This window comes from Carcharodon carcharias, chromosome 17 (assembly GCF_017639515.1).
Source record: "Carcharodon carcharias isolate sCarCar2 chromosome 17, sCarCar2.pri, whole genome shotgun sequence".
Lineage (NCBI taxonomy): Eukaryota > Metazoa > Chordata > Chondrichthyes > Lamniformes > Lamnidae > Carcharodon > Carcharodon carcharias.
In genome coordinates, this window is record NC_054483.1 from 94,661,318 (window position 1) to 94,674,981 (window position 13,664).

General features: G+C 44.4%; 1 protein-coding gene across 3 annotated transcripts in view; it reads left to right on the forward strand.

The window, feature by feature from the left end:
- The first annotated feature begins 2,816 nt into the window (after positions 1-2,816).
- btaf1 (BTAF1 RNA polymerase II, B-TFIID transcription factor-associated) overlaps positions 2,817-13,664 on the forward strand; it is a 116,645-nt gene continuing 105,797 nt past the window's right edge. For all 3 annotated transcript variants that reach the window (XM_041209779.1, XM_041209781.1, XM_041209780.1), the window contains exon 1: positions 2,817-3,194. In XM_041209779.1, coding sequence (XP_041065713.1) covers positions 3,181-3,194 — 14 coding nt within the window. In that variant the 5' untranslated portion in view covers positions 2,817-3,180. The remainder of the gene's footprint in view (positions 3,195-13,664) is intronic.

The following is a 13,664-nucleotide window of genomic DNA, read 5'->3' on the forward strand; positions in this document are numbered from 1 at the left end:
ACTGAACTCTCAAGGTGAGGTGAGAGTGACTGCCCTTGACATCAAGGCAGCATTTGACAGAGTGTGGCATTAAGGAACTGTGGCAAAACTGGAATCAATGGGAATCAGGGGGAAAGCTCTCCGCTGGTTGGAGTCATACCTAGCACAAAGGGAGATGGTTGTGGTTGTTGGAGGTCAGTCATCTCAGCTCCAGGACATCACTGCAGGAGTTCCCCTGGGTAGTGTCCTCAGCCCAACCATCTTCAGATGCTTCATCAATGACCTTCCTGCCCTTTTCCTTCTAGATGGTACTGGTCGTGGGTTCGTAAGGTGCTGTTGAAGGAGCCTTGGTGAATTCCTGCAGGGCATCTTATAGATGATTGCACAATGTTCAGCACCATTCGCAACTCCTCAGATACTGAAGCAGTCCATGTCCAAATGCAACAAAAACCTGGACAATATTCAGGCTTGGGCTGACAAGTGGCAAGTAACATTCGCACCACACAAGTGTCAGGCAATGACCATCTCCAACAAGAGAGAATCCAACCATCGCCTCTTGATGTACAATGCATTACCATCACTGAATTCCCCACTATCAACATTCTGGTGGTTACCATTGACCAGAAGCTGAACTGGACTAGCCATATAAACACTGTGGCTACAAGAGCAGGTCAGAGGCTAAGAATCATGCTACGAGTAACTCACCTCCTGACTCCCCAAAGCCTGTCCACGATCTACAAGGCACAAGTCAGGAGTGTGATGGAATACTCCCCACTTGCCTGGATGACTGCAGCTCCCACAACACTGAAGAGGCTGGACACTGTCCAGCTGTCCGCTTGATTGGCACCTCATCCACAAACATTCACACCCTTCACCACCTACACACAATAGCAGCAATGTGTACCATCTACAAGATGCACTGCAAGAATTCACCAAGGCTTCTTAGACAGCACCTTCCAAACCCATGACCACTACCACTTAGAAGGTCAAGGGCAGCAGATAGTTGGGAACATCACCACCTGGAAGTTCCCCTTCAAGTCATTCATCATCCTGACTTGGAAATATATCACCATTCCTTCACTGTCACTGGGTCAAAATCCTAGAACTCCCTTCCTAACAGCACTGTGGGTGTACCCACACCAAGTGGGTTGCAGCGGTTCAAGAAGGCAGCTCACCACCACCTTCTCAAGGACAACCAGGGATGTGCAATAAATGCTGGCCCGGCCAGCGAAGCCCACATCCAGTGAATGAATTTTTAAAAAAATTACACTCCTAACTTGTGCCTTGTAGACGGTGGACAGGCTTTGGGAAGTCAGGAGGTGATTTACTTGTCGCACAATTCCTAGCCTCTGACCTGCTCTTGTAGCCGGAGTATTTATATGGCTAGCCCAGTTCAGTTTCTGGTCAATGCTAGCCCCTAAGTTGTTGTTAGTGGGGGATTCAGTGATGGTAATGCCATTGAACATCAAAGGGCAATGGTTAGATTCTCCCTTGTTGGAGATGGTCATTGCCTGACACTTGTGTTGCATGAATGTTACTTGCCAAGCTGACAAGTGCTTATTGAAAAATTGTTGTTTTTATAAGCTTTAATGTTGTTTCTTTTTGGCTGTTTATTAGGGCATTCCTTGTTTTTGTTTGCTATATGCCCTACCTCTTCAGTTCTGATTTGTTGCTGTTTGACTTTAACACTTTCTACCTTGATAATTCACTTTTCAAAAGCAAGTGAAACTCACAGGAAGCATATGCTACATGCAAGATGATTATATACTAGTCAGTCTCCTATGGTGCTACACACAGGGATCAGGTGAAACATGGTTAGAGCGCAAGGGATAGAATCATAGAATGGTTACAGTACAGAAGGAGACCATTTGAACCATCATCTCCACATTAGACCTAGCACCACTCCCCTGCTTTTTCCCTGTAGCCCTGCATTTTTCCTTTTCAGATAATGATCCAATTCCTTTTTGAATGCCTCAATTGAACCTCCCTCCACCACACTCTAAGGCAGTGTGTTCCAGATCCTAACCACCCACTGCGTAAAAGGTTTTTCCTCCCCATGTTCCCATTTTAAAATCATAGAATGCCCTTACTGTTATACTTGTTATAAATTCCTATGCCCACCTTTATAATAGCATAGAACTGACCACAGAAATTTGTCACATTGTAGTTTCATGTTGCTGCCAGTGGAGGTGGTGTGGTGCCACCACCGTCAAGAAGCTGTAATTGCACATTACAGTGACAAGTTTACATTGGCAACATCCACTCTAAGTACAGATACAAAAGTTTAAAATGAAAAAAGGCGACAGGAGGTGCATGCAGGCACAAAAATAAACACATTGTTAGTGGATCTCACACGTTAAGTCGAGACAGGTGAAGCGGTGTCGGAGGATAAGGGAATAATTTGAGCAGACCACGCAGACTTCATTCACTTCCTGTTTTAAAATCTTTCCTTTTATATTGTTCTAGGTGGATGCTTCAGTTAACTTTATGAGCCGTTTCAAATCACAATTTCTGGTGAGGGGGCGGGAGGGGAGTATTAAGGAGAATCCACTTCTTGAGAAACGTCTCAGCTTCACATTTCTTTCAGAAAAGCACTTCGGAAACCGATGTTACATTTTCCTCCTGCCCCACGTATTACAAGGCGTCGCCCTGGTGAAAGAGGCCGAGGTAAATCCTGAAGCAGGTCCCCTCGTCCCTTCAGCAGGAAGCGCTTCTCCGCCCGGACCGAGAGGCTGCGAGAGCGCAAAGAGTCTGACTGGGATTGGCTGCCGGAAGACGGAGGAGCCAATCAGGCGGCGGGATGCATCGGGGTGACAATAAATGCAAGATGGCTCCTCATATAAATCCACGCGCCGATAGCAGCTTTCCTGTTCGCAAAAAACTTGATTTTCCTCAGTTTTTCACGCGATCTGTCTTTCGGCTGTGTCCCGAGGGCTAACGGGGCTGTTATATATTATAAAACACCCGGTGATCGACCATCGGACACTGATTGCCGTGTGTAATTAAAGGGTTTTTTTTTGGGTCTCCGGCGACGAGGCGATGAATTAAATCCCCTCTCCCGGTTGACAACGGCGCGGCTTTTCGGCGTTTGCTGCTGGGATTTGGCGATCCCGGGGTCACCACTGGCCGATAAATGGTGGAATAAAGCCGCAGATATATTCAACATAGAGAGGGCGACGAAATTTATGCCACAGATTCCTCATGGCGGTGTCGAGGTTGGTGATGTTTCAGTTCCTTACATTAAAATAAAACGCGAGGTGTGTAGTCAGAAAGGCCCATTTATATCGAGCCGAGCGACGGGGGGACAGTTTGAACGATTTAGGGTCCGCTTTTCGATGGTAAATAATCAACCCAGCTGAGTGTTATAGTTGACCTCGACCCTTTTTGAATGATTGTGAAACTTTTTGTGCGCCTATTCGGAGAGTGGTTGTAAATCGCACATCGTTGAGGCCTATCCCAGATCAATGATGAGTGATGGTTAGGCCAGCGGAAGATGTTTACTTTTGCGTTCCATTAACTACCTTAAGTGGGTTTTAAATTGCCTTCACCCATGGGGAGTATGCAGCAAATCTTATGTTCGTAAAACCGATGTGCTTGGACAGATTAGATTAATTTGGTTGGATGTTTCATTTGTCTTGACACGTATTGAATCGTGAGTAGCTTTGAATATTTCTAGTTATTAAGATAAATCTATTTTATAGTATTCATATATTATAATATAGCTTCTTAATTAAGGGTATTGTAAGGCTTCACTATTACTTTTAAATTTAAACTACTTCAATACTGTTCACAAGATTTGGCCCATCTTAGTTCAACCCCTGAGAAATGCTACTCGGGTCCACCGTCTTTCAAGGCAGGAAGCCCAGAACTCATCCTTCCGGATAACCCCGAAACTAGGACGCCCTTGTGTTTTGGTGACCAGAACGGGATACTGTACTGAAGGGAATGAAGCAAAAAATGCTGGAAACACTCGGGTCAGACAGCATCTGTGGAGAGATGATGTTTTAGGTTGAGCCCTTAGTACTTAATGTGTGATCTGACCAGAACTCAATAGTTAGATAAAAACAAAAACAAAAAAAAACTGCGGACGCTGGAAATCCAAAACAAAAACAAAATTACCTGGAAAAACTCAGCAGGTCTGGCAGCATCGGCGGAGAAGAAGAGTTGACGTTTCGAGTCCTCATGACCCTTCGACAGAACTTGAGTTCCAGTCCAAGAAAGAGTTGAAATATAAGCTGGTTTAAGGTGTGTGTGTTGGGGGGGGGGGGGGGGGGTGGGGCGGAGAGAGAGAGAGAGAGAGAAGTGGAGGGGGGGTGTGGTTGTAGGGACAAACAAGCAGTGATAGAAGCAGATCATCAAAAGATGTCAACAACAATAGAACAAAAGAACACATAGGTGTTAAAGTTGGTGATATTATCTAAACGAATGTGCTAATTAAGATTGGATGGTAGGGCACTCAAGGTATAGCTCTAGTGGGGGTGGGGAGAGCATAAAAGATTTTAAGATATTTAAAAATAATGGAAATAGGTGGGAAAAGAAAAATCTATATAATTTATTGGAAAAAAAGGAAGGGGGAAACAGAAAGGGGGTGGGGGTGGGGATGGGGGAGGGAGCTCACGACCTAAAGTTGTTGAATTCAATATTCAGTCCGGAAGGCTGTAAAGTGCCTAGTCGGAAGATGAGGTGTTGTTCCTCCAGTTTGCGTTGGGCTTCACTGGAACAATGCAACAAGCCAAGGACAGACGTGGGCAAGAGAGCAGGATGGAGTGTTAAAATGGCAAGTGACAGGGAGGTTTGGGTCATTCTTGCGGACAAACCGCAGGTGTTCTGCAAAGCGGTCGCCCAGTTTACGTTTGGTCTCTCCAATGTAGAGGAGACCACATTGGGAGCAACGAATGCAGTAGACTAAGTTGGGGGAAATGCAAGTGAAATGCTGCTTCACTTGAAAGGAGTGTTTGGGCCCTTGGACGGTGAGGAGAGAGGAAGTGAAGGGGCAGGTGTTGCATCTTTTGCGTGGGCATGGGGTGGTGCCATAGGTGGGGGTTGAGTAGGGGGTGATGGAGGAGTGGACCAGGGTGTCCCGGAGGGAGCGATCCCTATGGAATGACGATAGGGGGGTGAAGGGAAGATGTGTTTGGTGGTGGCATCATGCTGGAGTTGGCGGAAATGGCGGAGGATGATCCTTTGAATGCGGAGGCTGGTGGGGTGATAAGTGAGGACAAGGGGGACCCTATCATATTTCTGGGAGGGAGGAGAAGGCGTGAGGGCGGATGCGCGGGAGATGGTCCGGACACGGTTGCGGGGCCTGTCAACGACCGTGGGTGGAAAACCTCGGTTAAGGAAGAAGGAGGACATGTCAGAGGAACTGTTTTTGAAGGTGGCATCATCGGAACAGATGCGACGGAGGCGAAGGAACTGAGAGAATGGGATGGAGTCCTTACAGGAAGCGGGCTGTGAGGAGCTGTAGTCGAGGTAGCTGTGGGAGTCGGTGGGTTTGTAATGGATATTGGTGGACAGTCTATCACCAGAGATTGAGACAGAGAGGTCAAGGAAGGGAAGTGTCAGAGATGGACCATGTGAAAATGATGGAGGGGTGGAGATTGGAAGCAAAATTAATAAATTTTTCCAAGTCCCGACGAGAGCATGAAGCGGCACCGAAGTAATCATCGATGAACTGGAGAAAGAGTTGTGAAAAGGGGCCGGAGTAGGACTGGGACAAGGAATGTCCCACATACCCCATAAAGAGATGGGCATAGCATGGGCCCCAGCTATGCCTGTCTCTTTATGGGGTATGTGGAACATTCCTTGTTCCAGTCCTACTCCAGCCCCCTTCCACAACTCTTTCTCCGGTGCATCGATGAGTACTTCGGTGCCGCTTCATGCTCTCGTCGGGACTTGGAAAAATTTATTAATTTTGCTTCCAATCTCCACCCCTCCATTTTCACATGGTCCATCTCTGACACTTCCCTTCCCTTCCTTGACCTCTCTGTCTCAATCTCTGGTGATAGACTGTCCACCAATATCCATTACAAACCCACCGACTCCCACAGCTACCTCGACTACAGCTCCTCACAGCCCGCTTCCTGTAAGGACTCCATCCCATTCTCTCAGTTCCTTCGCCTCCGTCGCATCTATTCTGATGATGCCACCTTCAAAAACAGTTCCTCTGACATGTCCTCCTTCTTCCTTAACCGAGGTTTTCCACCCACGGTCGTTGACAGGGCCCTCAACCGTGTCCGGCCCATCTCCCGCGCATCCTCCCTCCCAGAAACATGATAGGGTCCCCCTTGTCCTCACTTATCACCCCACCAGCCTCCGCATTCAAAGGATCATCCTCCGCCATTTCCGCCAACTCCAGCATGATGCCACCACCAAACACATCTTCCCTTCACCCCCCCCCCCATCGGCATTCCGTAGGGATCGCTCCCTCCGGGACACCCTGGTCCACTCCTCCATCACCCCCTACTCAACCCCCTCCTATGGCACCACCGCATGCCCAAGCAAAAGATGCAACACCTGCCCCTTCACTTCCTCTCTCCTCACCGAGCAAGGACCCAAACACTCCTTTCAAGTGAAGCAGCATTTCATTTGCATTTCCCCCAGCTTAGTCTACTGCATTCGTTGCTCCCAATGTGGTCTCCTCTACATTGGAGAGACCAAATGTAAACTGGGCGACCGCTTTGCAGAACACCTGCGGTCTGTCCGCAAGAATGACCCAAACCTCCCTGTCGCTTGCCATTTTAACACTCCACCCTGCTCTCTTGCCCACATGTCTGTCCTTGGCTTGCTGCATTGTTCCAGTGAAGCCCAACGCAAACTGGAGGAACAACACCTCATCTTCCGACTAGGCACTTTACAGCCTTCCGGACTGAATATTGAATTCAACAACTTTAGGTCGTGAGCTCCCTCCCCCATCCCCACCCCCACCCCCTTTCTGTTTCCCCCTTCCTTTTTTTCCAATAAATTATATAGATTTTTCTTTTCCCACCTATTTCCATTATTTTTAAATATCTTAAAATCTTTTATGCTCTCCCCACCCCCACTAGAGCTATACCTTGAGTGCCCTACCATCCATTCTTAATTAGCACATTCGTTTAGATAATATCACCAACTTTAACTTTAACACCTATGTGTTCTATTGTACTATTGTCGTTGACATCTTTTGATGATCTGCTTCTATCACTGCTTGTTTGTCCCTACAACCACACCCCCCCCTCCACTTCTCTCTCTCTCTCTCTCTCTCTCTCTCTCTCTCTCTCTGCCCCCCCCACACACCTTATATTTCAACTCTTTCTTGGACTCGAACTCAAGTTCTGTCGAAGGGTCATGAGGACTCGAAACATCAACTCTTTTCTTCTCCGCCGATGCTGCCAAACCTGCTGAGTTTTTCCAGGTAATTCTGTTTTTGTTCTCAATAGTTAGATCATGACTTCCTCGACTTGTATCCAATTATTTTTTGGCTTTGTTGATTGTGACTATTGATTGATGCATTGAGTTGGAAATTCTTGTTTCTTTCAACTTAAGCTTTGCATATTTCAACAACATTCATGGAACACGTGTCAACAATTACTTGTACTTATATAGTGTCTTTAATATAACACTCTTGTGAAGCTCTTTTGGATGTTTTATCAAACAAACTTTGATGCCAATCACCTAAGTAGATGTTCGGGCTGTTGACCATAAGCTTGGTAGGACGGTAGACTTTCAGCAATGTCTTGAAGCAAGAAAGAAGGAAAGCAAGACAGAAATATAGAAGGGAATTCCAGAGCTTCTGGCTTTGGTACACTGCCATTGGTGGAGTGATTAAAAGCAGTGATGCTCAAGAGGACAGGACTGGAGAAATGTAGATATTTTGGAGGGATGTAGAGATGGAAGGGATTATAGATAGCAAGGGAGAAGGCCATGGAAGGAAAACAAGGATGAGAATTTTAAAATTGGGGCATTGCTTAACTGGGAACCAGTGCATCAGTGAGTCTGTGGTTGATGGGTGACCAGGGCTTGGTGTGAGTTAGGATACGGACAGCAGAGTTTTGTTTAAAACTTTAAGTTTTTTTACCAAGGGTGGAAAATGAAAGGCCAGCCAGGGGAGTGTTGAAATATACTAGTCTCGAAGTAGTAAAGACAGGTTTTCAAAAGATGAGCTGATACAGAGGTGGAAGTTGGCAATATTACAGAGGTGTAAATAGGTGGCCTTAGTGATTACATAGGACACATGGCACAGAAAAAGGCCATTTGCCACAACCAGTTTATGCTCAATTCGAGTCTCCTCACACCTTTTCTCATTTAAATCTACCATTGTAACCATCTATGCCCTTCTCCCTCAAATTCTTGTTTAGCTTCTCTTCCTTAAATACATCCATACTGTTTGCTTCAACTATCCTTGTGGTAGAGGGTTGCACATTTTTACCATTTTTGGGTAGGTAAGTTTCATCTGCATTCCCTTTTGGATGTTTTAATGACTATCTTGTATTGATAGCCTCTAGTTATGATCTTCCCCACAGGAGGAAACATTCTTTCTGTATCCACTCTATCAAAACCTTTAATTATTTTAAAGGCCTCCATTAGGTCACTCCTCAGCCTTCTTTCTCAAGAGAAGAGACCCCAGCCTATCAATCCTTCCCTGATGTGTATACCCATGTATTCTGGCATCAGCCTTGTAAATCTCTGCACCCTCTCCAGATTCTCTATATATTTTTCGTAATACGGCAACCAGAACTGCACAGTACTCAAACAGGTATGTGGTCGGTAGCTCCTCCCCGTCAAATATTACTCCAAGATTCAGCCTCACAATTTACAGGGAGAGGGTTATGTCAGTAGCGATAGTGCTTAGTTTATGGAAGGGGCCGAAGTCAATGGTTTCCATGTTCCATCTGGTGTAAATTTCTGCAGATCCAGTATTGAATGTCAGACAAGCAGTCTGACAATTTAGAGATAGTGGAGGGGTGAAGAGAGGTGGTGGTGAGGTAAAGCTAGATGTCGTCAGCATGCATGTGGAAACTGAAGATGTTTTCAAATGATGTCACAAGGGACAGATTCTTGGAGGACACCAGATGTGGGAATGAGGAGAATTCGTTGCAGATGATTTGCTGGTTGTAATTGATAATGGGCCCAGGTTAGCGCAGTCCCACATAACTGGATGATGTGGTGAGGAGTTTGGGTAGACCATGTTAAAGCCTGCAGACTGGTCAAGAAGGATGAAGAGGGATATCTTTGACACAGTTGCATAAGGTGTTGTTTGTGACTTTGAGGGCTATTTTGGTACTGTAGCAGCAGCAGGAACCTGACTGGAGAGATTTAATCATGGAGTTTTAGGAAAGATGGACATGGATTTGAAGGGCAACAACATGTTTAGGGACTTTGGAGAGTAAGGTAGTTTATAAGGAAGGTGGAGGTCAAGGATTGCTTTGTTTTTGAGGTGGGAAATGATGTTGGCAGATTTAAAGGAGAGGGTGACAGTACCTGCGGACAGAGAACTATTAACAATATCAGATAACATGAAGTTGGATGGTCAGCAGCTTATTGGGATCAGGAGGTGGATCAAAGGACAAGGTGAGCTCCAAGAAGGCACAACTGGAGATAGGAGGGAAAAGATTTGAGGTCAGAGTGGAAGCTTAGAGGATGTTTGGCCTGGTGGGCTGGATGAAAGGAGGGAAGCAGTTGGTTGTATGATTACAAACATGGTGACAAAAATCCCTGAGGTGTTCATTGCTATTGGGACCACAAGATTTGGGATCAGAGTCAATGGCGAGTCCAAAGGCTGGACAGTTGAAAATTTGAAAGGCTGGTGCACATGAATTTGGGAAAGTTTTTCCAGAGTGACACCAATTTAGAGTACTGGGTACAGTATTGCTCCCTTTTTTAAAGAAAAATGTAAATGCATGTAAAAGCAGTTCAGTGATGGCTTACTAGGTTAATATCTAGAATGGGTGGGTTATCTTAGGAAAGGCTGGACAGGCTTGGCTGTGCTGCAGTTTAAAAGAGTAAGAGGTGACTTGATTGAATCATACAAGATTCTGAGGGGACTTAACAGGGTGAATGTGGAAGGGATGTTCTCTCTTGTGAGAGAATCTAGAACTCAGGGTCACTGTTTCATAATAGGGGGTCACCCCTTTAAGACAGAGATGAGGAAACATTTCTCTGAGGTTTGTGAGACTTTGGAGTTCTCTTCCTCAGAAGATGGCTGAGGCAGAGTCCTTGAATATCTTTGAAGGCAGAAGTAGATAGATTCTTGATGAGTAAGGGAGTGAAAGGTTATCGGGGTAGGCAGGGATACAAGGTTTAAAATCAGGTAAGCCATGATCTTATTGAAAGGTGGAGCAGGCTTGAGGGGCTGAGTGGCCTACTCCTGCTCCTAATTCATATGTTTGTATGTTCTCCTTTATTCAGCACATTATGCTTGTCACTGCCCTGAGTGTCATTCATCAGTTCACCCACTTATTTTGTTTAGTCTTTTTTTAAATATAGTTTTGGGCTGCTTTTTGCATTTCCACTTCCCTGTAAATTGCATTGAGTTTCTGAATCAGTCATTGATGTAAATTAGAAACCATGTGGTCCCAGCATAAGATTCGTGGCAATCCAGTTTAACACCACCTCGTCATTCCTCACCCACTATCCCCCCCCTCCCCCAACCACTAATACAGCATACCTCTTCTATCAAATACCTCTTGTTTTCTTCCCTTCAGCCAATTAAGGCTTTTCCTGAATTTCATGAGCTTTGAACTTAATAGCTTTTCATGTAGCATGGCATTTAGGATGTCACCTCTTCAGAGAAAGCTGGTTTTAAAAGATGAAGAGCTATGATTTCATTGGAATTTCTTAATACAGATATAAAATAGTTACGGGCTGGTGGGAGAAGATGAGAAGACACATTGCTAAGTATAAATTTTCCTCTAATTCTAGATATATTAGCTGTTTAGTAAGGAGGGTTTTTTTGTTTTTTCAGTATTTCAATCATGAAAGTACAGTGAAGCTCCTAGTCATTTTAGCATTCAAATAATTGTTCTTATTAGTCGTGGAGTAATTTTTTACACTTTCTAAAAATCATTTGGAAACCCTTAACCTTCATAGTAGATTGATCTCCAATTTAAATTTTAAAGCTGCACTCCCACCCTTGCCATCTGCTGGAAAAGTATTGGGGAAGAGTAAGGTATAGGAATCTTAAGACCATATGTGCCTATGACTTAGGAGCAGGAGTAGGCCATTCAACCTCTCATGCCTGCTCTGCCATTTGATAAGATCTGATTGTAGCCTCTACTTTCCTGTCTACCCCTGTACACTTTGATTCCCTTGTCAGTCAAGAATCTTATCTAACTCGGTCTTAAAAATATTCAATGACCCTATCTCCATTGCTTTTTGGGGAAGAATTGCACAGACAAGTGACCCTCTGAGAAAAAAAAATTCTCCTCACCTCCATCTTAAATGGGAGACCTCTTATTTTTAAACTATGTCCCCTGGTTCTAGTCTCTCCCACAAAGGGAAATATCCTTTCAGCACCCAATCTGTCAGGTCCCCTCAGGATCTTGTGTTTCAATAAGATCACCTCTCATCCTGTCCAGCCTTTCTTCATAAGACAATCCCTTAATCCAAGGAATCAGTTAAATGATCCTTCTCTGTACCACTTTCAATACAGTTGTATCCTTCCTTTAAATTAGGAGACTAAAACAGTACTCCAGATGTGGTCTCATCAATGCCCTGTACAACTATCAAAACTACCCTACTTGTATACCCCATTCCCTTTGCAATAAGTAACAAACATTCCATTTGTTATGTATGCTGAGTGCTTTCACTTAGAGTCTTTAGCACTGTCCTTTTACAACAATTTTTGCAACCTCTAGCCTAATCTGCTGGCGTACTCTTAAGTTTGTACACTGTCCCTTCCTGCCATGCTCTGATTATCATTACACACATTGCTGTCTTGTCTTGTCCTCTCTCTGTAATTTACCACATCTTCCCTCACTCAATCCCTCGTCCCCTTCTATTTAGTTTAAAGCCCCCTTTACCACCCTAGTTACATGACTCGCCAGAACACTAGTCCAGCATGGTTTAGGTGAAGACAGTTCCAACAGTAAAGCTCCCACTTGCCCCAGTACTGATGGCAGTGCCCCATGAATCAAAACCCATTTCATCTATACTAATCTTTGAACCATGCAATCAACTGTCTAATCTTATTTACTCTATGACAATTTGCTCATGGTTTAGGTAATAATCTAGTGATTATTACGGGTGAAATTCTGCTTTTTAACTTAGCCCCAGCCACCCATGCTCCTTAAGCAGAACCTCTTTCCTAGTCTAAAAGCAAAAAACTGCGGATGCTGGAAATCCAAAATAACAACAAAAATACCTGGAAAAACTCAGCAGGTCTGGCAGCATCTGTGTAGAGGAACACAGTTAACGTTTTGAGTTCGTATAACTCTTCAACAGCACTAAGTAACAGAACTCCTCTTTCCTAGCCCTCTGTTTTTGGTGCGTACATGAGTTATGACAACTGGATTTCCATCCCCCCCGCACTCCCACTACAAGTTCTTCTCCAGTCCAGAGCAGATATCCTGAACCCTGGCACTGGGCAGGCAGAAAAACCTTCTGGATTCTCACTCTCGGCTACAGATATATGTCATTCCTCCTGACTGTACTATACCCTACTACCACTAAATTCCTATTATTTCCAACGTCCAACTTCTACCCCAGTGCCATGGTCAGTTTGCTCATCCACCCTGCATTCCCTGCTTTTGTCCATATAAGCTGCAAGAACCTCCAACCTGTTAGACAATTGCAAAGGCTGAGGGTCCTCCACTTCTACCATCTCAATGCCCATAGCTGCCTCACTCGCAGTCACACGCTCCTGTCCCTGACCGTGGACTACCTCAGATCTATAATATTAGATCCTCGTGATTTGCATTTTAAAGAAATACTTTGTATTTAATTGGAATCTTTTGTTTCCTTGACTGCTCAGAAGCTACTTCTAAGGTGTAGTCACCATTTTACAGAAAAACATGGTAAACAATTTGAGGACTACAAAGATCCCAAAAACAGCAAATTAGATATGTGACCAAATAATCTGTTTTGGTGCTATTGGTTGAGATGAATGTTGGCCAGTACCCTGGGGAAAACTTCTTGCCATTTTTCAAAAGTCCATGTAATCTTTTACATCCACCTGAACAGGCAAATAGGAACTTAATTTCAGCATCTTATCTGAAAGGCAGTAGCTCCAAAATTGCTGCTTTCCCTTAATACTGCACTGAAATGTCAGCTTATATGGTATGCTCAAATGCTAGAGTGAGGTTTAAACTCTCGACCTTCTGAGGTGCTGAGCCAAGCTGTCATTTTAAAACAATGCATTTGTCTTAGAAAAAGTATTCCCAAAAATTATGTATTAACACTTTATTGAAAAGCCATAGACTAACAAAAATGCACTACCACCATAATTTTAATATTTATCAGTTTGGTATCGGCTGTAGGAAAATAGAACATATTCTCTAAGCTACCATAGTGTTCCCTGGATCCACTGCTAAGGAGAAATTAGTGTTTATAAAATGTGCTTTGCTCAGTCAAAAGCTACTTTTGAAATATCCGTTGTGGTAGCAATTTAAGCTTGGCATTCTTTGCTTTGGGTGTTTGACTGGTTTTCCATTAGAGGGAATGAATTGCTGATACTGGGAAAAATGTTTTCTATCCTGTCACAAGTCTCA